This window comes from Lissotriton helveticus, chromosome 2_2, assembly GCF_964261635.1.
Source record: "Lissotriton helveticus chromosome 2_2, aLisHel1.1, whole genome shotgun sequence".
Lineage (NCBI taxonomy): Eukaryota > Metazoa > Chordata > Amphibia > Caudata > Salamandridae > Lissotriton > Lissotriton helveticus.
Window position 1 is genome coordinate 90,469,625 of NC_136060.1, and position 26,909 is coordinate 90,496,533.

Genomic DNA, 26,909 nt, shown 5'->3' on the forward strand with positions numbered 1-26,909 from the left:
GGGCCCTCACGCTCGGACGTCGCCCTGGGGAGGTAAGCGCCGCTTCTTCTCCACAGTTAAGTCTTAGTCAAACACATCAGCTGATTCTTCAGTTATGTGGGGTACAGTTTAGTTTTTGAGAAAAATAACCTTGTTCTCAGTCACAGTTGTCAATTTGCATAGTGTATAATTATTTGTAGAAGGCCATGAATTTGTTTGTGATTTGTGCAGGCCACTGGTTGTCCTAAGTGCTGGTATGGAATGTTGGAAATCTGCTTGTTTAAGCTTTTGCACCAACAGTTGGCCTGCCATTTCGCTGACTTCATAATGTCACTGTTTAAGCCTTCCGAGTGCCTTTTCTGGCAGAGAAGTATAGAGTGTGTTCAAATCCATTTTGACTTGTGTAAGGAGTTGGAAGTTAGCTTGAGAAAGCCTTCGGCGATATCCCTCTAACAGGGTTTGGATCTTTCGCTCCTGTTGTTGCCTGGACTCAGAGATTTTTCCACAGCACAGCAGATTGCCTTGTTAGTTGACCCAGCATGCATGCCTTGCGTACAGCCCAGAGCATTTATGGGGAGTCGACCGAGCCCTTGTTATGATCCAGGTATTCATTCATGTAAATAGTTTTGTAGTGTTTGTTTATCATTCAGGGTCTTAGGTTTCCATACCAGCATTTTCCAATTGCGTCTGGATGGACGAATGATTGTTAAATGAAAGGTCACCAGGATGAGTGAATGATCAGATGTGCCATTAGCGATTATATTGCAAGTTTGAAGATTGCTAGTCCTCGATCCTGACAAGAGAAAAAGTACATTCTCGATTCCATTGTATGAGGATTGGAGTAAAAGGTATAATCCCTAGTTATGGGGCAAGAGGCACCAGAGATCACATAGAGGGATATCCTATAGTAAGTCCAAGAGAGCCATTCTGTGCCTGCTATTTTTTGTTTCCGGCAGGCCTGTGCAATACAAGATTGAGTCCCAAGTTACATTTCAGTCTCCACTAAGCAGGATTCTGGTATGGCCTAATTTTGATAACAGCCTACAAAGTTGGTAAAGAAAAGTAGCATTTGAGCCGTTAGGTGCATGAATACTGCCTACAATGGTGTGACCCTGGCAGGTAAATGGTTATGGATAAGAATAGGGGTTGCCCTCCTACCTGTGTTGCGTTGCCTGCTAGATGTAGAGAGCACCTTACCGCCAAGGCACTTTGGAGTTGTAATGATTCCATAGTCGTACAGTGGGTTTTCTGCACTTTATCTCATGGGGCATAGCTATTTAAACCCTGGGCGTTGAGAGAGCACTGTAAGATTGTTGGCAGGATTGCCAGAAAGCTGTGTTATGAGCGAAGTAAACAAGTATTATGTAATATCAAGTTATTGTTATCTAGTGGGAGTGGAAGTCAATGCTAGCTGAGTACTCTGCCTCCGAAGCACAACTTGTATCTTATAAAGAATTGAACTTTATTTGGGGTAGTTCAGCTGTCACGAACAATGAATCTAAATGTTTATAAAGTGCTGGCATTTCATGCATGGTCAATGGTTGTTGTGTGAGCTATCCATATCTAGGTTTAATGGAGATCTTGGCATGTCTATGTCTTTGGAAAATGTGTGTAATGCTTGCACTGGTTAGAGAGGCAACAAGAGTCTCAGCCATTGGTAATTGAAGTTGGGTCTGTGGCTCATAAATAGACTTGGGGTGACCCAAAACAGTTGATAAGAGAGATGCTGGTGTAGCTATGGTGTCTATCACTTGATCGAGGATAGAGTCCAGAAATCGTTCCATCGCTTTTGGATCAGAGTGCTATTAGGTAACGCCATTAAATGCGATGAGCATGATTGCCTGGTCTAGAAGGCCATGTCGTATGGCCTTCTGTTTTACTGTCGGTCTCAGTGCTTGGCACTTTCTCCTAATGAGATTAGTTTTGGATAAGCAGTTGGCAGTTGTTGTGATCCTGTGGTCATTATGCTGGTAGAAACCATTGCATCAAAAAAGTTGGAACAAGGGTATGCATGACCATGATGCAGAAGTCATGCAATCAAGTCATGATCTAGGAGTACCCACTGGGAGATCTCAACAGGGGATTAGCATTTGAGGCCACTAAAATTCCAACAAAGAAGATAACATTGTTTACAATAGGGTAGGCAACCAGGGGGGTCAGAAAGTTCCATCTTCCTTCTCCAGCACTCTGAAAAAACGAATGTTATCTCTATGACTCCAAACCTTTAAATCAGTCATCCTGCATTGGAAGTTCCACTGTTCTGAGTGACAGTCTGGGGTTTAATCTGTTGCACGCCTCCAGGTCCGTGATCCTCCTGTTTGCGTGTGCCAGCTGAGCCTCGAAGGAGGTGACCCATTACATAACAATGGGGTAAACCAGTAAGCACAGCACCTAGGTACAGTGCTGTACAGAAAGAAGTGTTCCTACTAAGGCAATTACAACAGCCTATCCTGATTCTATATCAATAGTCATACAAACCCCAATCCAAGGGAGAGAGAAATGTAATATTTCAAAAATAAAGGGAATAGTATACCACCATTACAACACACAAGCACAAGAATTCAATTGAGGTTAATTCAAAATTGTATTGAAATGAAATACATATATATATATATATATATATATATATACATATATATATATATTGTTACTATATAGCGGTTGCTCCATTGTGTGACATGCAAGTGCTTGAAAGAAGTGCTCGTGCATAAGTTAAAAGAAATCAAAAAGAATACATTATAAATATAGTAAATTGAAACCACAGACAACTAGCATCTTACCCTGTCTGACACCCTATCTATTTTGATAAAATCAAACTTCATCCATAATGTACAGGTGCAGAGTTCGAATTAGTACTGTGTCTCCGTTGATAGTTTAGCCAGTAAAGGCTATAGGAATGGAGTTGTCGACATGTTGACCTAAGATAGAAAGAGGCCAATTACAACCTTAATGGTGGGTCTTCATCAAGACAGTTGGGAGCAACCTAGAAGATGGTGAGCACACAGGTCAAAGATATATTGAAGGTGTTAGCAATGTGAAGATACACTCTTCCTTAATGATCATGCTCACCTGGAAACACAATTATTCCCATGAGGGGTTAAATTCAATTACACAGCGAAGGCCCAAGGCTCTTCATCTGTAGAGGAATTAATATGCTCATAAGCCCAATAGAAGGAGGTGACAGTTGAATGGAGACTTTTAACAACCATGGCGTCAGTGGCTGTTGACTGTTCACTTGAGGTTACAGATGTTCCAATAACTTTAAGGTCTGCAAGAATCGTCTCGAGGGCTGAAGGTTTCATGATAGAAGGTGAGGCCAATGGTTGTTGCAGCTGCTGAATGGACATGACCTCGGAAAAAATACCTAGAGTAAAAAGCCAAAGCTATGACTTGTAATGCTGCATTCCAAATAGTCCAATTGTGAGGAAACTAAACAAGATAGTGAATGTGTGCTAAAGAGCCTGACATGGATGAGGCGTTCATCTTTAAGTGGCACTCAATATCTGCATAGTCATCAGCAATGATTCAAGATGGAGGAGCCCATACGGCTCCACCCATCATCCAAAAGATTGTTTCCCAAGCAAATGTGGCAGCCCATACCAGAGCGCAGTGCCCAGGAGAGCATGCGAATGTTGAATGTCTATTGCTCAGTGGGGACCACAATGGAAAAGTACAGATGTGGGCTGTTCATCGCTGAGGAAGCGAGAACAGGCCTTGTATGCCACTCTACAGTAGGAACCAAGCAGCTTATCAGAGGGAAGAAAAAGAGCCTCTGGTAGCACCAGCACAAAGTTTGTCCGTCTTCGTTGGGACGTTGCTGAATCCCGAAAGGCGGCGATGTTACACGTTGCCGATACTCAGTGTTGGTGACAGATGCCTCTCATTCTTAAACGGCAGTTGGTGCATTTTCAGGTGCAAACGTGGTCGGTGGAGCGCTCCACATTAATGAAAGACAAAGTAGACACGGGATGGGTCACTTTACTGTAAGAAATGGACTTCCAACCACCAATTCAAGCACCAGGTACAGTGGAGATAGACTAGAAAGCTGCCATCGCCTCCAAGTCTTGATTCCGTCTCCTATGATCCCATTTATCAATTCACCTGTGATATTATATATGTAGCCTTTAATACTGCTTAACCATAACTTGCAGATTTCATTGATCTTTCAACAGCAAACCATAAACATAACACTACTTAACAGTTGATTTTGTTTTTAAAGTATTTTTCTTATTTATTTGATAATATTATCCATTAATCATAACTGACCTTTAACAAAGATTTTCTCTGAATGTCGTTTTTATAACATATTTCATACAGCTTCTTAAAAAAATGGGGTATTAGTTAAGGTGGGTGAGAGCTCACCTCAAATAATAATCACTATCCTGGTCAGGGTGAATCATAACAGTCCCTCAAAAAAATTCCCTGGACGTTGTGGCACACAACAGCAGGCTTAACTTAGAGTCAATATCTAAAGTATTTTTGCAGTAATAAAGTAAAACACAACACAAGAAAATCCCGGTGCCAATTTAGAAACACTAGAGAATATTTTAACAACTTAAATGAATCAAAAATTACAAATAACCAAATAGTAGAACCAGAGCAATGAATTTTAAATATTGGATTTAAAAATAGTTCCAACCATGGGTAACTGTTCGAGCTAGATTGGCATAAGGGTAAGATTGAAGGCCGACTGTGATGGGGCATGCGTCACGTATAATGACCAGGCTCGTCCCTGTCACAAAGTTACCTTCTCACTTAGTAGCCTTTAAGTAAGTAGAAAGTCTTCAGAGGGGCCACACAGCCAACTGAATCTGAGGAAGGGCTTGATGACAACAGGGAGCCAATGGGCGAGTTCTTGGAGTCTGTTTCGCATCAGGTGCAGTGAAGCTATCAACAATGGTTGTGCTCTGATGCTGCTTGTTGCTCCTTGTCGAGTCTGGTTAAGCCATCAAATGGGTGCTGCTCAGCGCAACTCCAGGGAAGCCTTTGATCAGGCACTGCTCGATGTTGAATCCGGTGAGGCTATCGATGAAGGTTGTCGAGCAGGGCCGGAATGGCCATAGTGGGCACAGGGCGTTTCCCCGGTGGCCCGCCAGGATGGGGGACAGTTTTGGGCCTCTGAGGCCGTTTTTGTTACCGGGAGCCGGCAATATCAGCCCTGTGTAACAAAATCGGCCCTAGCAAACAGCTATTTCCAACCCCAAATTATCATTATAAAGTGTTTTAATGTGATCAAGTGTTTTCTTATGGGGCAGATAACCTTGCCACTGTGAAAAGGGGTTGGATGACATTTGCATGCATTGCGTAACATTACATTCTGTAAGTTGTAATTTTAAGTAGCTTGCACCGTGCCTTATCAGGCAACAAGGCCTTCCTTAGCGATGACTCATACATATTTACAAAGGAGGTTTAGACCTTTCTAAAGGGTAAATTTGACAGATCGAATTGGCAGTTTATAAACCGCAGAGTTAGGTAGCAATGGCAGGCCTGGAGATATGCTTTACAGTGCTACTGTAGTGGATGGGACAATGGGTAATGCAGCCCATAGTAGCATAGAATTTACAGGCCCTGGATACATGCAGTATCATATGATAGGGACTAATGAGTAAATTAAATGTGCCAATGAAATTATGCCAATTTCAGAAGGTCTTAAGGGAGTAAAGTGTGCAAAGTCTTAAAGCCAACAAGAACAGTTCTGGCACAAATCTGATGGAATGGCACATAAAATATGGTTATTTCCAACCACTGCTGTGTTGATATATTATACTGTGCATACTCTTTGGACGTTCACAATGGGCTCGGGGCCTCTCCTGAGACCAAGAACTGCTCCAACTAGTGCCACCAACCAGGGTGAACATGGAATTTTACCATGTCCAAAGAGATATGGCTGCACCCCCTAGGCCTTTGAACCACTGGACCTGATCTTAGGCTGTCTGCAGTGAGCTCTGGTCATAGGTACAGGCCTGGCCATTCACCAGCTTATATTCAATCAATCCAACCAAGCATGGCATTTGCTCGTCGGAACCATGCTGTGAGTTCAGGCTAAGAATAGACTTTGCACCAACCTCAATTTCTCTGAGTGCAGGGATTGGGCTCTGGACATGCCTTACATGAGCTGTCAGCAACTGAACCAGCTGCGTATGGCCAAAGGTTATGGGCAGCATGCACATGGAACAGTGCTCAGCCAGTGACTAGGACCTGCTCCAGCCAAAGTCCCACTAGCCAAGCAACATATGTCTTCTGGCTGTGCCAAGTGGGCCTTCAGTACACTATCTCACACCTCTGAGAACACTTTGCATGGTGTTTAGCCAGGCGCTGCAGCCTCTGGTCACACCTTGCCAAACTCTGTGCCTTAAATGCAAATGTGCAAATCTTTCAGCTCTGTATAGTGGGCCCTCGGTACAATGTCGGGCCATCCCACTAGCCATAGCGCTGGCTGCATGCAGCATTTCACCATGCACAGTGAGATCTTCATGTGATGATTGAAGAAGTCCCTGTTCCACCAAACCAACTGTATGCAGCCAAAGAACTGTGCAGTGAGCCCAGGCAAGGATACCATTCAGTGCCCCACCATCATAAAACCAGGGTATAACATATGGCCATCCTAAGTGTGCTCGGGTTGCCAATCTCTCTCTGCCTGCAGGGTGGCTGCTCGTGGCAGTCGGGTATGCACAATGGGCCTGTTGGCATGAGGCCTGGCTGACAGTCAGGCCATGTGTCAGCCCTTCTATGTATAGGTCTTTTGAGGTTCGAAATTCAGGACTTTGAACTTAGGCTGCGTTTGTGAATCATGCAACAAGCTTTTTCTTGTGGCTGTATATATATACTATTCGTTGGTTAAAGAATAATCCCAAATATGCTGACACACAAAGAAATAAAGGATTTATGAACACCGCCCTCTTGATTTTATACTTAAAGCATGGGGGCTAGAATAAAGTTCAATGACCCGCCCTCGTGTCTTAGGAGGATGAGACATTTTGGTATAGTCAGGACCGATAAGGGTGCAGCGAGTTTCACATATGCTAAGTGGTGTGTAGCAATCTCTTGACTGCCTTGCACACCTGTGAAAGTCATTTCACACTTACAACTTGTTATTTTTTAACACAGGAGTAAATGCTCTAATGAAGGAAATCATAACGTTTGGGTGAGGGTTTGACATATCACATGGTTCACAACCAGCAGAATAGGACAATGTCATTGGGTGTTGCAAGATGAGTAGCATTTTTTGTTAATTTCAGTGACAAAAGAGAGGGTGTGCCGCCTCTTTTTAAAACCTCTATCATTTCCACCTCAGATGTACACACTTTCTTGGCAATCATCAGACGCCATCCCATCTTCCAGCATCCTCATTTTAGATTAGGAACAATTTGGGCCCAAGCTGCTCCCCGCACTGTCCTGTAGCCCCCAATTTACACTTTCCAGTATAACAGCCACATAGTGATCTGAGTTCTTATCCAGTTTCCCTAAGCTAAGCAGTGGTGCTTTTTATTTTAGTGAATTTATTTCCAAAGTACCCTTTCCACTTTGCAAATACCAGCTGAAATATCTTCAGTGTTTCTAGGGCTGTATACACATAGGACAAAGGAAAGACTTAGCACAACCCTCTAAGATACACTGTAAGAGAAAGTCATCCTTTTGGCCCTGATCTCCCCCATTTTATGACTGATATTGGTGGTAACCAACTCTGACTGTGCCCTGGGCTCTGCTAACCAGGCCCCAGGCTAGTACTCTGATTAACAAGCATTTACAATGCAACGGTTTCGTCTTTGCAAAAGTTAGAGCTATTGGCATTGTAAATGACAACATTTTTATTTATGTGTTGGTTTTGAAAACCGATAAATAAATGGCATTGTCATTTATAATGCCAATAGCTTAATCTCTCGCAAATGCCACACACACACACACACCCACAGAGAGCCCTCCACACAGAGCCCTCCCCACACACACACACACACACACACAGTCCCCCCCACACACACACCCACACAGAGCCCCCCACACACACACAGAGCCCCCCCACAAACACACAGAGCCCCCCCCACACACACACAGAGCCCCCACACGCACACCCACACAGAGCCCCCCCACACAGAGCCCCCCACACACCCACACAGAGCCCCCCACACATTGCGAGCCCCCCCACACACTGCGAGCCCCCCCACACAGAGCCCCCCACACACTGCGAGCCCCCCCACACAATGCGAGCCCCCCCACACACTGCGAGCCCCCCCACACAGAGCCCCCCACACACTGCGAGCCCCCCCACACACTGCGAGCCCCACACACTGCTGCTGTTTACAAGGCGGGGCCGCATTTAAAGGTCAAGTTGGACGCAAGCGGCCCCATGGGCCGTACATTGAGTATCACGGATTTAAAGTATACTCGCAGCAAGTTAGAACGGTAGCCGGGCCCTAAAGCAGCAAACCCATTACTTTCAATTAACAAGCAACCAGGGGGGAGGGGGGAGGAGCTCACGCACACAAGCAACCAGGGGTGAGGAGCGCACGCACATTAGCAACGAGGGGGGATGGGGGTGAGGAGCTCACGCACACTGCGAGCCCCACACACTGCGAGCCCCCCACACACACTGCGAGCCCCCCCACACACTGCGAGCCCCACACACTGTGAGCCCCACACACTGCTGCTGTTTACAAGGAGGGGCCGCATGTAAAGGTCAAGTTGGACGCAAGCGGCCCCATGGGCCGTACATTGAGAATCACGGATTTAAAGTATACTCGCAGCAAGTTAGAAAGGTAGCCGGGCCCTAAAGCAGCAAACCCATTACTTTCAATTAAAAAACGGGAAGTAATTATCACCGTGACCACTTCGAAATGAAGCAGTTTTTTCCGCCATGCATCTTCAACAAAAAAAAACAAAAGACAATGGCACTTAACCAACAATCACAGCGCTTTTAACAATTTCACTTTTCTCGCAGACTTGACCTACCTCCACTAGGCTGACCTGTGCTGAAAAGGATGCAGTTTTGTTAGTAACAAGCACCCCTACCTCTGATTAAACTAATATACTTGATGCTCCACGATCAGTATTGTTGTTCAATCCACATCCTCATAAAAATAGATTAAATTTACAACGAGCATGAACTAGGTAATCATATGTAACTAGGGCGGATGGCGTTTATGTTCAATAAACTTGTGAGACAGGGGTTGCATTAGTTTTAGATCTTAAAGATACACAAGCAACGAGGAGGGGGGTGAGGAGCTCACGCACACAAGCAACGAGGGGGGGGAGGAGCTCACGCACACAAGCAACGAGGGGGGAGGGGTGAGGAGCGCACGCACACAAGGAACGAGAGGGGAGGCGGGTGAGGAGCTCACGCACACAAGACGGAAAACAAAGACGACAGCCATGAGTTTACCTTAAATGCAAAAACAGGAGCATACATACCAGGCAAAGACGGAAAACAGACACGACAACGAGCGACGCAAAGACGGAAAACAAAGACGACAACAAAAAAACAAGACGGAATGAAGCCACGGAGACGACAATCGCGCAGCCCACTCCGGCAAAAGACACTTCGAAAAAGACCAAAACATGATGAAAAAAACCCAAAAAAAACATCCGCCCACCGCCGCATTGACGTTGTTAAAGGGGCGGAGAGCAAAAAAATCGCCGGAACGCCCACGAATCTGCTCGGACAATGACTGACGCATCTCTGTTCCAATGGCTAGCCCCCATTTAGGGAGCTAGCCAATGGAACAGAGAGGCGGGTTAAAGCCCCATACTGAAACTCAAAAGATTTTGCCTGCAAAACCTAAAAAGGTATATGGTAATTAGGTGTAATTACAATTGGCACGGAACACCTACCTGTAAGTCCCTAGCATTTGGTAGGGCATGTAGGTTTGGGGGGCCAGCAGCTTTGAGGCCCTTAAATGTACACTGCAGTGTTGCCTGCTGTCCTTTTAAAAGCAGCCCCGCTTTGAAAACTAGCGTTAAATTGAAATTACATCCAAATTCGATTTGGGATTTAAAGGTATTGAACTACCTTATTCTTACTTATCAGTCACCAGTAAGATCTACCCTATGGGTTCCCAGGGTAGGGTACCTGTAAAATTAAGCAGGGACATTTACAAAAAAAATGTCTATATGCCCTGGTGAGGGAAAAACTATAAATTTTGTTTTCGCTACTGTAGCACTTTAGCTCCATGGGCTAACATGGGAATACTGCAATACAGTGAAATTATCGCTAGGAGTGAGCTAAATAATATTTCAGTGGCTTAAAATATTGGTAATGATAAATCTCACAACATGCTACTGTTGAATATATCATAACTATTACAGAAAAGAAGTTATAGAACTTCCTTTCCGTGAGCCAAAATTCAGCTTTCTCGCAGCCTCCCCTAATTGGTCTGCCTTTACAGGCTTAGCCAAACTGCTGTGATGAGGTGATAAGTGGCCTGCACAGAGGCAGAGGTTAACTGATGGGGGAGCGCTGCAGCTGCAGATAACAGTCCAGCAAGGGGGCTGGGTAAATCAAACTGGACTTCAAAGGGAGCAGGACAGTAAGGAATGCCAGCCAGCCCTTCCTCCTCTTCCTTTGCCTCTCCCCCTTCCTCCCCCCCAAGCTAGTTTGCAGCCCCAGGAATGAAATTTGCAGGAGGTCTGGATTGGGAGTGTTAAGGGAAATGATCCACATGGATTGGCTCAGCCAGATCTTACTCCAAGGAGAGTAATTCTCCATCTTGAGTTTTAAAGTACAGTGCTTTGTGGGACAAGAATATGCCACACTTTGGAGAAAGCTGTCATGCTTTTAGGTGGCACCCTGTACCCTGTTAGTAAGGGGGGCCCCCTTGCTTGTTGTAATTATAATTGTATTTATATAGTGTTTACTACCCCTGACAATGCGTGGACGCTTATTTTTGGAGAGTAGCACGTTACTCCAGAACCAAAAAAGGATTAGTGGTGAATAACTATAGTGAGATGTTAAATTAATTTGAGCGGTAGATACGTTAGTCTGTTATTTGGATTGAAAATGATAATGGAGGGATGGAAAAGTGAATAGTTTGCATTTGCATTTATATAGCGCTTGTTGTTGCCCCAGAACCATGGATAAATATGTGTGAGCTGCATAGCAACTCAGATCTGCTGTGAGAAACTACAAGGAGAAGAAGGACTGCTCTGCTGGAACCCAGGTCTGTACCCCAAAGGATTGCACTCTGAAGGACTGCTTCTGATGCACACCCGGAACTACAACCCTGAGGACTTTGCCTTGCTTCCAAAAGGATTAAGGAGTGGACTCCCTGAAAGCAACAGGTTAACAGATCTCAACTGCACCATCTCCCCCAAGATATCCCACCCTGGTGTACCTCCATGGATTTTTAAGGATTTGGACAAGTACATTGTGGGAACGGTAGTCCTAACTGCCAAGGATTATCTCCGAGCTTTTAAATCAATAGGTTAATTTTTTGGAAACTTTGAACACCCAAGAGGAACTTCAGGAAGAAGTTGCAGAAGTTTAGAGAAGTTTGGAGCAACTTCTGGAAAAAGCTCTATAGGTGACTGACTTGGTGACAAGAGTCAGGCTGCCGACATTGAACCAAGACCTTCCTAGATTACAGGTTTGGGTTTTGCCCACTGAAAGCTCTGGAGCTCGAGATTTCCAGTATTTCACCAGGGCCTCTCGCTGAGTCAAGCCGCCATGGTCGACTCGAATCCCGACTTGAAGAGGAGCCTCGCTCGACGACGAGCAAAAATCCACCAGACATTTTCTAAGTGGGAAGGTAAAGTTTTTACAAGGGCTTAGTGTATCAGACATTGCTGTCAGCCTCAAACTGGGACTGTGTCCAAGGCAAGCTATATGTTTTAAAGCACTAGGAAGTGTTTATTCTTTAAAAATTAATATCTCCAGTACCCTATATTATTTTTTTGTTATTTTGGTGTCATTTTAATAAAATAAATATTCCCTGTTTTTATAAATTAGTAATGGATTTTCATCGTGTATTGTGTCTTACTTCATTAATGTATTGGTGTTTTTTAAATGCTTTACAAACCTGTCTCTTTAGATAAGCCTGCCTGCTCACAGTGAGCTCCCAAGGATTGATCCAGAGGCTAATGTATTGCAACCTTGACTGGACCTTATATTATGTTGGTGGCCTTTTTGCTAGTGGTAGGTGCACACTTACGTCTAGCAATAATTCACCTTCCAACACACTGTAACAGGATGCAGAATCCGGCTTTGCACTAGATCATGGGTTTTACAACCTATAGTTAAACAGAGAGAAAATATGGGATCTGAAGCATTGTTCCTGGTCTCCAAGGGTAAAACGATTATTATGTCTAAAAAGTGCAATCATAAAGGAAACTTACTTCAGTCAAATAGTGTAAAATGACCTTCTAGTTTCAATGTATCATTTAAACTTCCCTACTTTTTCCTAACCAAAATAGAGACCGGTTCTTTGCTGAACATATAGTGATGACCAGAAATAGATTTTACAATATGTCATTACTGTTTCATATTGTATTTGAATTCCAAACCTACCACCATCTCCTTTACTTAATGGAGAGTCAAAAGTACTGCGAGGGGTAGCTGCGCAGGGATTCATCGTTATAGGCTTGAAACTTTGGCTTTGTCACGGTCTAGCGCAGCCAGATGTCCCAATAGGCACATTAGGTGTCTCTGTGCTATGCTGTGCTAAATCTTTGAAAGTTCATCTCTCTGGTTCCCTACATTGGATGTTTGCTGGTTTTAAATGCTTTACATGCCTGTCTCTGATGTTAGGCCTGCCTGATTGCAGCCAAGCTACCAAGGTTTGAACATAGGAATAATTTCCTGAAACCTATTCTGAGTCCTAAACTGCATATTTACCACTACTAATAATCTACTTTACAACATAGAGGTAGGCCTAGAAATAGTGAAAAATGATTCAGAGTTGTTTTCATTACCAGGACACTTAAAAGTACATGTACAAATATTTAAATACAATACACCCTGCCCTACGGACTGTTTAGGGCCTATGGGTTAATGTTAATGTTATCGATATTTCTATAGCGCAAACTAATACCCAAAGGTGTCCTGGCGCTGTATATGATGTCCTGAGGAGATTACTAACCGGGGTCATATGGAACATTATTTACTTGCAAAAAGCCAATTTTTAAGGGATTTCCAGAAGTCCAGATGGTTTGTCAGACACCTTAGCTGCAACGGAAGATCATTCCATGCCTTAGATGCTCCCAGTCCAAAGCTTCTGCCCCCCCCCACTTGGACCACTTTACAGAGGGCACAGATATCAATTTGGCCGTAGAGGAACGCAGTGGTCTGCCTGGAACGTAGGGCTGAAATTGAAGTTTAAGATGAAGGGGTCCAATACCCTGAAGGGATTTGTGGACCACACAGAGGGCTTTGAAAGTAACAAGTTTTTTTACAGGCAGCCAATGAAGCTTTCTAACCTCACCCGAGATAGAAGCATTCTTGGGTAGGCCGGTAAGTAATCTGGCCGCTGCATTCTGCAGAATCTGCAGTTTCTTCATCAGGCCATCCTGAATATTAAGATACAGACTATTACAATAGTCCAATCTGGACATAGCCATGGCAGTGATAACTATACGTTGACTATCTTTAGGTAGATGGGGCATGATTTTTTTGCAAGATCTGAGAACAAAAGTCATAGCAGAAATAACCGAGTTGACTTGATCCTTGAAACTAAGCTTGTTATCAATGTAGAATCCAAGATTCTTAACTTTCCTAATCGGAATTGGCAAAGGACCCTGCCTATCTGGCCACCAGGCCGGGGTCCAGAAGTTTGGGTCATTGTCAAACAAAACCACCTCAGTCTTGCTGGAGTTTAATTTAAGGCAGTTTGGGGCCATCCAGCTGCCCACTGCTGTCATACAATCATGGAAACGAGATGCCAGTCCTTGTACCCTATCTGGTAGCAGAGAAACCACAATATGTGTATCATCTGCGTACGACGTTAAATTAAAGCCAAAGGATTCAATTAAAGGAGCAAGCTTAGAAACATAAATATTGACGAGTGTTGGGCTAATAGATGAGCCCTGAGGAACACCACAGGGAAGTGGGAAGGATTTAGCTGTAAACTCACCAAGAGACACTGTCTGTACCCGATCAGATAAGAAGGATTTAGGTAATTTCCAGGCAGTGTCTTTGACTCCAATCTCTTGTAAACGGTTCAATAATAAAACATGGTAGACCATATCAAAGGCCGCTGATAGGTCCAACATGATCATGGCCGCTTTACCTCCTTGATCTAATAAGAGCCTGATTTCCTCCGTAGATTTCAATAAGGCAGACTCAGTACTTTGACCTCCCCGGAAACCATACTGAGTAGGGTCCAGTACCTGGGCCTCTTCCAAAAACAAACTCAGTTGAGAATTCATAATTTGTCTGTGATTTTAGCTGGTAGTGGGAGTCTGGCGATAGGCCTAAAGTTGTTTGAATCTTTAGGATCAAGTTTTGTTTTTTTCAGGAGGGGCACTATGGATACGGTTTTCCATATTTTGGGTAAGTACCCTTCCTTGAACATAGCATTATTAGTAGAAGTCAGAGTAGACGTGACGGGTTCTGGTGCAAGTTTGAGTATGGAAGGAGGACAGGGATCATTTGGGGACCCTGATTTAGTTGCCATCAAAAGCTTATGAACCTCTGTATCAGTGACTGGAGTAAATATATCCATCTTAGGACTAGAGCATTGTGACAGATTCGAATCTACTATATTCGTCAAGACGTTATTAGTGGTTGAACCTGTCAGAGTAGAAAAAATAGCCTCAACCTTATCAAAAAAGCATCTGGCTATATTGTCACACAACTCTTGACTAGCTGGAATAGGCTGTGGTGTCGGACATTCTTGAGCAGTAACTGTTCTGAAGAGTTCCTTAGTTGAGTTCCATGCGGAATTATTTTATTTGTAAAAAATTCACATTTTGTCCTCAGAAGTAGCTGCTTATACTGACCTGGAAGAGGTGTGGCGCCGCGGCTAGGGCGACTGATTCTGGAATCTGGGGATCACGGTTCGATCCTCGGCTCCGGCGGCAGATTAGCCCAGCACCATGCGACTCTGGGCAATAGCTCGCTTAATCTTCCCGACGGCCCCCAGAGCCTAGAGACCCTTACGGGTGATTGTGCGCTTTACAAATGTGGACTTAGACTTAAATTATGTTTGTAGTTATTTTTGTCAATCGTAGTGTAATCCTTCCTCCAAATTCTTTCAAAATGTTTACATACTAGTTTTTTCTCTCTAAGCTCCTGAGAATACCAAGGTGATGAAGGACGTGTCCTGTTATGGTGAAGAATTTTTTTCGGGGCTAGTTTATTGCCTGCCCTTTCCAACCAGCTAGTGTAGGCTAGTGTGGCCTCATCCAAATTATCTGGTAGGATATTTGCAGGGGAAGTTAATAGTTCATGAAGTTCCTCTGCTTTAACTCTATTCCAAGCTCTGTTAATCGATATTTTATTGGCTGGCTTCCCTAAGCAATGGTCTTGTCTAGTCAATTTAAACAGAACTGCCTTGTGGTCCGACCAGACCACAGGGAGGACGTAGGTGACTACCAACTGAGTATTATTCGAAAAATGCCATCCAATGTGTGGCCTGCCTTGTGAGTCGCATCTGTAACATGTTGTATAAGTTCTACACTATTCATTAAGTCAAGAAGGCTAGAGGTGTCTGAATCTGAATGGGCTTCCAAGTGGAAGTTAAAATCTCCTAAGAGCGTATATGAACGAGAACTTAACTCACTTTCCAGCATACTGCCTATTTGCTGAATAAACTGGCTTCTAGGGCCAGGTGGTCTATAAATAAGGGTACCTCTGAAAGTAAGCTGGTGCGAGAGGTAAAAACAGAAATCCAATGCTTCACATTCTGCATTAGATATATAGTTAAAATATACATTAAGTGAGTTTAGGTATATAACTGCTAGGCCACCTCCTCTCTTAAGTGGTCTGTCAACAGTATAACAAAAGTATCCTGATGGTATAGCTTTAACCAAGTCAGGGCAGGATGCTTCATCCGTCTAGGACTCAGTAATGAATGCCATACTAATTTCCTCTTCTTCAATTAGAGAGGCGCATTCAAGGCTATGTTTCACCAAGGACCTGGCGTTAATAAGAACACATTTATAGCCGTTTATATCTACCTGTCCTTTTAAAGCTCTACTTGCACTATGAATATTGTTAGTGTAGTGGGACATGAAGTATGGTAATTTAATACTACATCCAGGGCAATATTTGTCATCATTTAAAGGGAGAGTATCTGGCTGAGTAAGGATACAATTGCAAGTAGGCTTAGAATAATTCAAACTATGTAGCAGACTGCTAGAATAAATAGCATTTGTATCACCTGGAGTCAAACGACCAGGGGGGCTGGCGCTGTGCGCGATTCGAGCGCGGACGGCGACAGACGGGCTTGCCTTAGGCGCGCCCGCGGCGTGCCCGCTGCTCACGTCCGCTGCGCGCCCAAGCCAGCTTCTCCTTAAGTATCATCGAGGGAGAACAACTAGTGCGTCAACCCTGCCTCCTCCCAAAATGGCGCTCACACCGTGTCAGCGTGGCGCCGGGAGATCGAGCCAAGCCCTGTGCAAATGAGCAATGTGCACAATAAGTAAAAACAATTATGTAAAGTGAGCAGCAATGATTTTAAAATATTAAAATGCGGCAAATCGATGTTTCCAGTACGTTGGTCACTCCCGGCTGAGCCTCAGAAGGACATCAATCTGTGCACTCGCACCCCCTCCCCTTAAATATCCTCGAGGGAGAACAACTGGTGCGTCCACCCTGCCTCTTGCCAAAATGGCGCTCTCGCCGTGTCAGCGCGGACGCCGGGAGATCGAGCCAAGCCCCGTGCAAATGAGGAATGTGCACAATAAGTAAAAATAATTATGTAGAGTGAGCAGCAATGATTTTAAAATATTTAAATGCGGCAAATCGATGTTCCCAGTACGTTGGTCACTCCCGGCTGAGCCTCAGGAGGACATCCTGGGTGACGTATGTACGAAAAAGGAAGGTTTAGCCTTGGCAAAATCATTATTTTGCCAGGTCGAAATGGCAGTTTAAAAAGGCAGGCCTGAGACAATATGTGTTACAGTCCCAGGAGTATCATTTAATTTCCACGCCCTGGGTACCTGTAGAACCACTTTACAATGGACTTATATGTAAATGTAAAGTGCCTATTGGGTTTAAATCAATTTTACCATGTGTAAAAGACAGAGCACACATACTTTAGCACTGGTTAGCAGTGGTAAAGTGTACCGCTCTAAAGTAAATGGGGAGTTATACCGCTCTAAAGTATTCAGGCAAACCTGCACACACAGGGAAACGTTTTCAAATGCAGAGATTCAAGTGAAGGTCAGGTCACGTCAACTTTCCTTGTAGTTCCTATGCTGCTTTCTTTGCTCTCTTCCACAGTTCAACTGACTGTCAGTGAGTCCACCATTGACATTTTAAGATGACATATTAGTCTGCCATTGGCAGGTTTCTGTAAACTAGCCCATAGCTCTCGCTTATGTCAGTCACTTCCTCTTCCAAAACGCTTATTTAATTTGTCATTGTGTCACAGTGACAAGACTAAGCCCGGTGCACAGAACTACATCTTGGGCAAATAAAATTACTTAAACACAATTGAACTCTTACAGTGGGAAACACACCAGCTCCAATTCATAAGGTACAAAGTCACTGAAACACAACATACACTGAACACATTCACACAAGTGGTACTGGATTGTTGCAAGACCTTTTACCTCTGGTAACGTCAACAACCAGCAGAAAAGTGTGTGTGCACACACACACACCAACTGAAAGCAAAGACACCATTGATAGCGTACGTCATTTATGTGGAATGTTTAAAGAATAGACTGCTATGCACCTACATAGGGAAAATCTAAGACCTGTGAACAACTCTTACATCGTTACCTCTTACAGCATTAGCTGGAAACTACGAATCGATCATCAAGAAGCCTAGGTACTCGGAGAAAAAACTATAGCTTGCAGGTGACAGGTCTCCCAACAGCACAAGTAATCAAAAGCATTAGCAAACGGTCCACTAAACCAAACTGCAATATGAAACAGAATGTAGTATTTTTACTTCAAGATTGAGAGAGCAATGATCTCTGCAAAATTTCATATTACACTACAATGACACGTTATGTGATTGGTAATAGAATTACATAAAATCAGAAATGAGTAAACAAAGCAACTTACTTCTCCTCTTTCCTACATCCCCTTTGGAAGTTGCAGCTTCATTTAGGAGGACCATTCCCATGGTAATTGCAGCATCTGTATGTGTTGTCAAGGAAACCACTGCAATCTGGATTTCAAAAAAAGGCACAACCCTGCATCTGTCGGCATAGTAAGATTTTAATTTTCTCTGCACCAAATATGTCAAACTCGCTATTTTCCATAATTTATGCACTTCAAATGTATGCAAAATGTAGACAATACAAAACCTTTGAATATCAGGATAATTTTCCCATGTAATTTGAATACACGTATCTATTTTTCAGGTGTCTAAAACAGTTACAAGTAGTTTATTTTATTCAATAAAACCAATAACAAGCCAACATTTTTAGAACAGGTTAAAAAGCCTCAGACAGTCCCATGGAAGAGCTGATAATTGTATAAACGGTATGGAAATACAGAGATTACATTTTTCTTAACAGCAATAGTTGAAGAAACTGAGTTTATTTTTGCTACATTTCCATACTACAGATGACGAGGTAACATGTTTAAAGGGTAGAGCACAAGCACTTTAGCACTGGCTAGCAGTGGTAAAGGGTGCAGAGTCCTAAATCCTGCAAAAACGAAGCCACCAAAAGCAGGAGGCTGGAAGGCAAACATATTAGGGGAAAACACCCTAAAGATGCTGGGTCCACCTGTCTGCAAGCTCGAAAGGAAAAAACATGGGTTTAGTCAATGGCCAGATTCAGTGGCGTCCCTGCCCCTCCACCGTCCCCCTGTGTACAGTGGGGGTTGGCTGACCATAGCTGGTTGTGCACAGGGCCTGGCCCTAGGTATAGGTCAGATCCTGACTTTAGAACCCAATGTACATGGCCGAAAACTGTGATTAATGGGGTTGGCTCCCCGTGACACTTTTAGAGCGCGGCCTGGCATAGGTGCTATGGCAGACCTGTGGATGCATTTGGGGATCGGGTAAGCGTGCAGCGGGGTTTGGCTGCCTGCAGCATGTTGTATGAAGGCCCTGGTTGTAGGCCAGGCCCTCTAGTTACCCTCGACCGGGCACATCATTGGTGTGTTTTATGCCTTTGTAATGTGAAACGAATTTGGTATCCAGTTTTCCTAATTTAACTCTGCTCCTGTTATATGATGTGAGTCTCGTCTTTATGCGTGGTCATGTCAATGAATCATAGTTTACACCCATGATTATGCATACCACTGATTCAGTATTACAGTTGTAATGTGAATTGTTTCCATGATTATCACAAGCCTACAGCAACCTGAGTGCTGAATGTATAGACGATGCAGTTGGCAGAGGGATGGAGTTCTTTAACTCATGTAACAGACTAACGTGTGGTTTTGATGTTAGTTGGTCAGCTGGTAAATGTCTTGTGTGGACCAGTGATTCCGGGGATTCTTTAATTTACTATATAGGTGAATGGGGTAATTTAAATTAGATTTTCTTTTTCTATACTTTCATACTCAACTTTCACACCATTGACTTACCTGATGGCAGGACATGAGAGAGAAAGGGGTGAGGCCTTGTCCTGATGAATGTCCAAGAGGATCACTAGACATAAAGACAAGAGGCAGAAACATGTTGACACACTGTACAGATTCAAGTAGTGGGAGGTGTCAATAAACCTACCATAACCTAACCATCCTATTTTTGTTTTTTCTCCAAGGCCCCAGGTACCTTACGAACTTGAAGGTATAACTTACAACCCTCCTATAGGAGCACCAGGGGAATCCCACCGTATTAAATTTCAGATTAACACTCCGAGGAGGGCCCTGATGATGCATGCTACCTTGGTGGGTGAGGGCCTTTGTCATTTTTAGTAAAAACCCCTAGGTGATTAACCTTTTCTCAAGGTCTCACAATGGAGCGCTTTGATTGCCCTGTGGATTTCCAGTGTTAGGTACTTATTTGGGGTTATTAAATATCATTTCACTAATTACATTTTTAGCCATATGACTATGTAGTTAAGCCCTGTAATTTATTGAAATGCATATTGTGAATTAATGAACTGTTCATTTGGGGTGCAAGTTAAAAATTTCAAGGCAATACAAGTGTGAGAAATGGGGTTATTGGTTGACTCGAATGTGAACCCTGGTCAAGAAGCAACCACAATCCTTGTCAGGGTGAGGCACAAGCCAACCCTGTGCTCAACCCTGTAGTAGCTGGGCACAGAGCAGTCAGTCTTAAATAGAGGCAATGTGTAAAGTATTTGTGAAACCCATCAAACAGTAATAAAGTGGAAACACCACATAAAAAGGATCGCACACCATGCTGGAAAAAATAGATATTTCTTTAATAAATAAAACAAGATAAAAACGACAAAAATCCAATCAGTAGAACCAGAGGTATCCGATTTTAAAGATTTTAGTGAAAATCGCGCCAAAAAGCACAAAGCTCAAATTGCGGCAGACCAGGGCAAAGGCACAATTTCAGGCTGACTGCAATGGATCACAGGTCGGCTACAGAGACCCAGTTAGGTCTTTTGAACATAGCACCTTAAATTCGGGGTTGCAGAGCATTACAAGGATCCCTGTCAAAGATGCGTTGCACAGCAGAAGAAACGTGTCAGTTCTGGGATGAGGCAAGGCTGCGATGCGAGGCCTGCATCAGTATCGAGGATGCCATTGATGGGGTTTGCGATGCAAAGTCCGGTGTCGAGGATGCGGTACGCAGCCAGGGCAATGTGCTAGTTCCGAAAATGTGCGAGGATGTTATGGAGAGACTACTGTCTTCGCGGAAGCCATCAATGAGCGATGTGAGGATCTGCACCGTGGATGCATCGTGCAGCGGCGATTCCCAAATGTATTGCGGTCTGTGGCAGTGATGCAGGTCTTTGCGACAGGTCCAATCAACGCAGCAGCGGAGCTGCGTCAGTTCTTTTTGGGATTATGCTGCGCAGCAGAGGAGTTGCATCCGTTCTGATGGATCCACAGAGGCTGGCAGTGCACCTCAAGTCCAAAGCGAAGGGTCCTGGACTGGGGTGGCACCACTAGGCAGGGTAGACTCACAGATGGCAGAGTCCAGGTGCCATTGCAAGGTTGTTGAAGGTCTGTTATGTCCCAGAAACTTCAGATCAGGAGGCCAGCCTCTAGCCCTTGGAGCCACTCTCGGTTCTGGGTTCAAGAGATGCAGCTCTAGTCCTTCTTGACCAGGCAACAGGGCAGAAGGTCAGTGTAGGTCGGAAGCAGCCCTTCAGAGCCGCTGTCCAGCAGAGTGGCTGTCATTTCAGCAGCACAGAAGTCCTTCTTCCTGCCAGAGTATCCACAAGACCAGCAGTGTACTTAGGATTTGATGTCAATGGTCCACTATTTATACCCAGTTGCGTCTTTGAAGTGGGCATAAGCTTCTAGAGGCATACCTTTGAAGTGCATAAGTGCCCTGCCTTCCTGGCCCTGACTCCAGATTAACTACAGGAGGTATGCAGCTCTTTGTGTGAAGACAGAACACAGCATATTCATGTGTAAGTAGGGCTTGTCTCAGCTCCTCCCTGCCATCCTAACCGTGATGGGTCATCCAGTCACACCTACACACCTAAGCTCCCCATTGTTTGTGGCTGTCTAGGAGGAATTCACAAAGCCCAACTGTCAACTACACTCAGTCATGTGACCCAGAGATCGGCTGCAGGCACCAATAGGCAGGAAAATGTAACTTTTTAAATGTGACATTTAAAAAAAATTGTAATTTACAATCTGACTTCACCATAAGTTAGGATATGTCATTACAATTCGAAAAACCCCTAACATGGACTGGTTACCTTTAAGAGTTTTTTGCTAACAGGACATGTAAAATCTAAAAGTGCCTGTCCTACTTTTTAAATACATTGAAACCTGTCCTCTAGGCTGTTCAGGGCCAACCCTAGGGGTGAATTATCTGTATAAAAAGGAAGGCCTATGCCTAACAAAAGGTTTCTTTTGTCAGGTGGAAATGGCAGTGAACACTGCACACACTGACTGCAACGGCAGGCCTGAGACATATTTAAAGTGCTTCTTAAGTGGGTGGCACAAACAGTTCTGCAGGCCCAGTAGTAGCATTTTGCTCACATGCCATGGGCACAGCTAGTGCCATTTTACAAGGGACATACAAATAGATTAAATATGCTAGTTGAGTATAAGTCATTTCTACTATGTTTTATAGAGAAAGCACAATCACTTTAGCACCGGTTAGCAATGATACAGAGTCCTAAGGCCAACAAAATCTAATTCAGCAAAAATAGCTAGAGTGAAGGAAAAAAGTCTCAGGATGACTCTGCAGAAAGGGCCAAGTCCAACAATATGTATGCTTAAAATATACATATACATTTACGTAGGTAAATGCTTCTTTGTCTATGTACGTAGTGGCATAGCAAAAATGTTGAAAAGTGCACATTCTGAGAACTTGTCAGAGCATTTTTGATCTGCAGGATGCAGGTTTCCGTAATTATAGAGTTTGGTTTTAAAAATGAGATGTTCCTGTTGGTTTTCATGTATGTTCTGTCTGTAATTCTGGGTATATCTACAAGGTTTACAATGCATCATGTGCGAAAGGGCAAAGCAAAATTGAAACGTATCTGAATTTGGAATGAAAGAAGAATACAGTCCCACAATTATTTTGAATTGCACATTGCATGTAACGCCTACAGTAAAATCAGAGAATGACTCAAATACTTGGAAAAGTGACAATTTTGAGATACCTTTCCTCGACTAAATTACATCAAAAGTTCCATTGTTAAAGCTCCGTCTGCATAAGCAGTTTAGCCAGGGCGGTCAAATACATTTTAGCTTGTTTGCTTGCTTGCATCAAGAGGATGAAAGATAGGATGATGGGAAAATGTAAGTGTATTTTATGGTCTGACGCTTCCATTTATTGCTTTTAGGCATGGTTATAACTCGCCCCGACTCCACGCACTGTTGGCAGCTGCAAAGTTAGATGTGGAAATGCGATAGTGGTGGAGTCATTACTACAAAGTTTTATAAAAACGAAATGCAATTTTCCACAGTCTTTCCAAGATCCTCTTTTACCAATCTGAATTCTGAAGATTTACCATCTTTGGGAATGTTTAGCAGGCCACAGGGACAAACAATGGCTTTATTTACACCAGTCAGGAATTCACTGACGGGTTGTTGACAAGAGTAAATGGTTCCAATAAGGCAACTCTTCCTGCTATCATTGCAGAGAAATCTGCAGTAGTAAACCTTTCAAATATGATGGGTAATGTGCAGATCAAGAGGTATATATTGAAAGCTTCTGAACGCCTACAAACTTGTGAGTTTATTGGCATTCATAAATAGTAATCCTTGCCCACATTGGAAATAATTGGTGCTTTACACCAACAAAGGGCTGGAGTGACAACCCTTCCTGGATGGAAGGAGGAATGGATCACCCCATACCTAGAGGGGTTTTTAAAAAAAAGAAAAAAGGAGTGGTGGTTGTTCCCTTGGAGTAAAAAAGAGAATCACACGCATTTGTAAAGCCAGTAGGTCTCACCTTAACAGGTCAGTGCCAACATATTGGCTTTGCCAATGCGTTTTATTTTTATCAATCTAACATTACGCCTGACCCTATTGTAAAGGTAATATTTAAAAAAATGGCTGCCAATGTATTGTGATACATGTGGACGTGCATGCATGCGACCACACAACAGCAATGTAGTAATGATTTAGGTTAGTGACTTTGCATGAATGCATCAGGAGTCTTGTTATTTTTTTTTAAGATCGATTAAAAAATAATTGTGTATGTACCGTGTAACAACAAAGTAAAGAGGCCAGTAGCCATGGGAGGATAGAAATTGCGACATGGCCATACTAAGGAGGGACTTACAAGCCTATTAAAGAATCAGACACCAGCATTTACAAAGGGCAAAGACAGAAGCCAATGAAAAATGTGGGCAGGGCTTCTCCTCCATACTCTACCTACAACAGATCACCAGAGCATCGCTTGCGCGCTGGCTCAGGGTTGACATAAAAGTTGTGCTATTGAACACTGAGCTGCATTTGCCCAGTCCAGAGTTGTACAATTATGCATTGTCAAAATGGGACTGTGATGAACACGTCATTTTATGTTCCCAGTAGTACACATGGAACCCTGCGCGTTCTACAGCTTTCCAGGCGTTCTAATGGGAATATTTGTGAATTCCCAAAAGAGGAAAATTGGCACCTGTCCTTTGGAGTACAACTAGAGGACAAGATTCACTACCTGTACTGTAGAGCAAAGAAATGGGTTGAAATGGGTTGAAAAACAGAAAACTTTGCTTTTCTAGTAAAAGTCAACGGCAGCCGTTTTAGACTAAAATACTAAATATTCTACAGTAAGAACAAATTTCAATAGCACCGTCCAGACACTGAAAGAAAACTGTGTTAACTTTTAAATTAAAAAGAGGATGGCGAAATATGTTCTTTTGTTTATTTTGTGGGTTTAGAGCCAAGGCACCCTAACATATGGGAAGGGTCTAACAAAGAGATCCCACTGAAGAGTCCCTAAAATAATAAAACCATGATTTGATCTCTCTTTATACCATCCAGCACAAAGTGATCAACCCAGATTTAGAACATTTACTTCCATACCCATCCACATTATCTTCAAAGTACGAAACCAGACTCTTGCAGATGACAGTACTTTGAATGTGATGTGTTTAACTGATTGGTAAGGCGCATGATCACTCCAAGACATCCTGGTACTAAATCTGCCAGTGAGAATGCATAGTGGAAACCACCAGACATGTACCTGTTATTTACCTGAGTGAAACAAGACCAAAATAACACAAATCCAATCAGTAGAATTTGAGATATTATTTTTAAAGACTAAATTCCAAAACAGTGTTCAGACTTCAATATTGCGAAAAGGTTACTTGACGTCACGCTACACTGGGGTAAATCCAAAGTTTAGACTGACTGTGATGGAGGATAGGCCGGCTACAGAACTCAAGCAGTGCCCACTGAAAAATTTCCTTGTATTGAGTGTCAATGGCTTCACTGTATCAGTTATGATATACGGGCTGGTCGATGCATCGGAGTCGAGCCTCGCAGTCAGTGTCAAAGGCTCGGCGGTGCAGTGACGTTAAGCCTCATTGTTGGTGTTGAAGGATCGGAGCTGTATCATCATCAAACCTCGCAGTGAGGATCCATGTTGTCAGCGAATCGACACTGCGTCAGTGGGCACTGAGTCGGTTCCTATCATCACATAGGTGTCCCATCATCGATTTTTGAAGAGAACAGATGCAGAACCCACTTCTGCGGCCTAGGACTGGAGTGGCCACTTCAGGCAAGGGTAAGACTCACAGATGGCAGAGTCCAGTAGCATCAGCAGCATTGCAAGAAGTATTTTGTGACCCTGAGACTTTAAAGAACAGGCGATAAGTCTAAACGCAGTTGCAGAAACTAGCGTTCAAAGATGTAGACAACGGATCTAGCCTTTTTCCTTCTCAGGCAAGAAGCACCAGGCAAGAGGCGAACACAGCAGAGCAGGTAGCACAGTAGCAGTCCCTTCTACAGCACAGCAATCAGCAGGCAGCAGGCCAACACATCAATACAGGTAGCAAAGTGGCAGTCCCTCCTGCTGCACAACAGCTCTTCTTCCAGGCAGAATGTCCTTGGTTCCAGTAGAGTTCAGATTTTGTGGGGTCAGGGGTCCAGTACTTAACCCGAATGTGGCTTTGAAGTGTGGGGACATCAAAGAGTTCTATGAATATCACAATGTCCCTGCCTTTCCTGCCGTGGCTCCAGACTCATTTCAGAGAGGTACTCAGCTCTTTGTTCGGGGATAGGCACAGCCCTATTCAGCTGCAAGTGTCAGCTCCTCCCTCCGAATCCACCTGAAGAAGGCCCATCAGCCTGGTGATTGACCATCAGGATGCAAATGTCACACCACAGCTCCCTTTCTGTGACTGTCTAGATGTAATGCAAAAAGCCCAGCTGTCCCCCAAGCCACACGTATATTCAGAGACACACAGAGGCACAGAATGGTTAAAGTAAGTAAATGCCACCATCACCACCCCTTGTTGTAAATAATTTTGTCCACCCTAAGCGTGGAAGGGTATACTCAGATGTGAGTCCCTTGCTCATTGCACCATCAGGATTCAAGCAAGCCGGGCCGAAGACGCCTGAAATGGCAGAAACCGGTCCCCGGAAGCTTGTTTCCTTCCCAGTGTAAGAATTGGCTTTTGTAGTCTGGTCTGCCCTGTTCCCATGATGCACTGGGCCAGGGACAGACTAATTTGCATACAGCCAGGTTCTGAAACTGGGATGGTGCAATGAGCTAAAAAACGGTGTTGGATCTAGCCCTGATCTCTTGACTGGCTGAGAGTACTCTGCTTAATTCAGAGACTCTGTCCATCACCACCCCTTGTTGTAAATAACCTTTTTAAAAGTGGCATTTTCAGACGTACAATTTAAAATTTGACTACGCCATAAGCTGTAATTTTAAATTGTGAGACCAGGGATACCAAACTCCGAATTTCCATCTGCTGCCAATTGCAAATTACACTTCAAAGATGTTTAAGGCAATCCCAATGTTAACCTATGGGCGAGATAGGCCTTACAGCAGTGAAAAACGAATTTAAGAGTATTTCACTACCAGGACATGTAACACTTAAAAGTACATGTGCTGCTTTTTAAATACACGACACCCTGTTCATGGGGCTACATAAGGCCTAACTTAGGGACAATTTAAATGTAATAAACAGGAAGGTTTGGGCATGGCAAGTAGAGTAACTTGCCATGTTGAAAGGCAGTTTTAAACTGCACATACAGGCTCTGCAGTGGCAGGCTGAGCCATGTTTAACGGGCAACTGAGTTGGTTGCA

At 43.7% G+C, this 26,909-nt stretch overlaps 1 protein-coding gene across 4 annotated transcripts in view; it reads right to left on the reverse strand.

Moving 5' to 3' along the window:
- The window catches only part of TUSC3 (tumor suppressor candidate 3), a 1,466,371-nt gene that overhangs the window by 281,815 nt on the left and 1,157,647 nt on the right, over positions 1-26,909 (reverse strand). For all 4 annotated transcript variants that reach the window (XM_078678946.1, XM_078678947.1, XM_078678945.1 and 1 more), the window contains one exon: positions 18,143-18,217. In XM_078678946.1, coding sequence (XP_078535072.1) covers positions 18,143-18,217 — 75 coding nt within the window. The remainder of the gene's footprint in view (positions 1-18,142; positions 18,218-26,909) is intronic.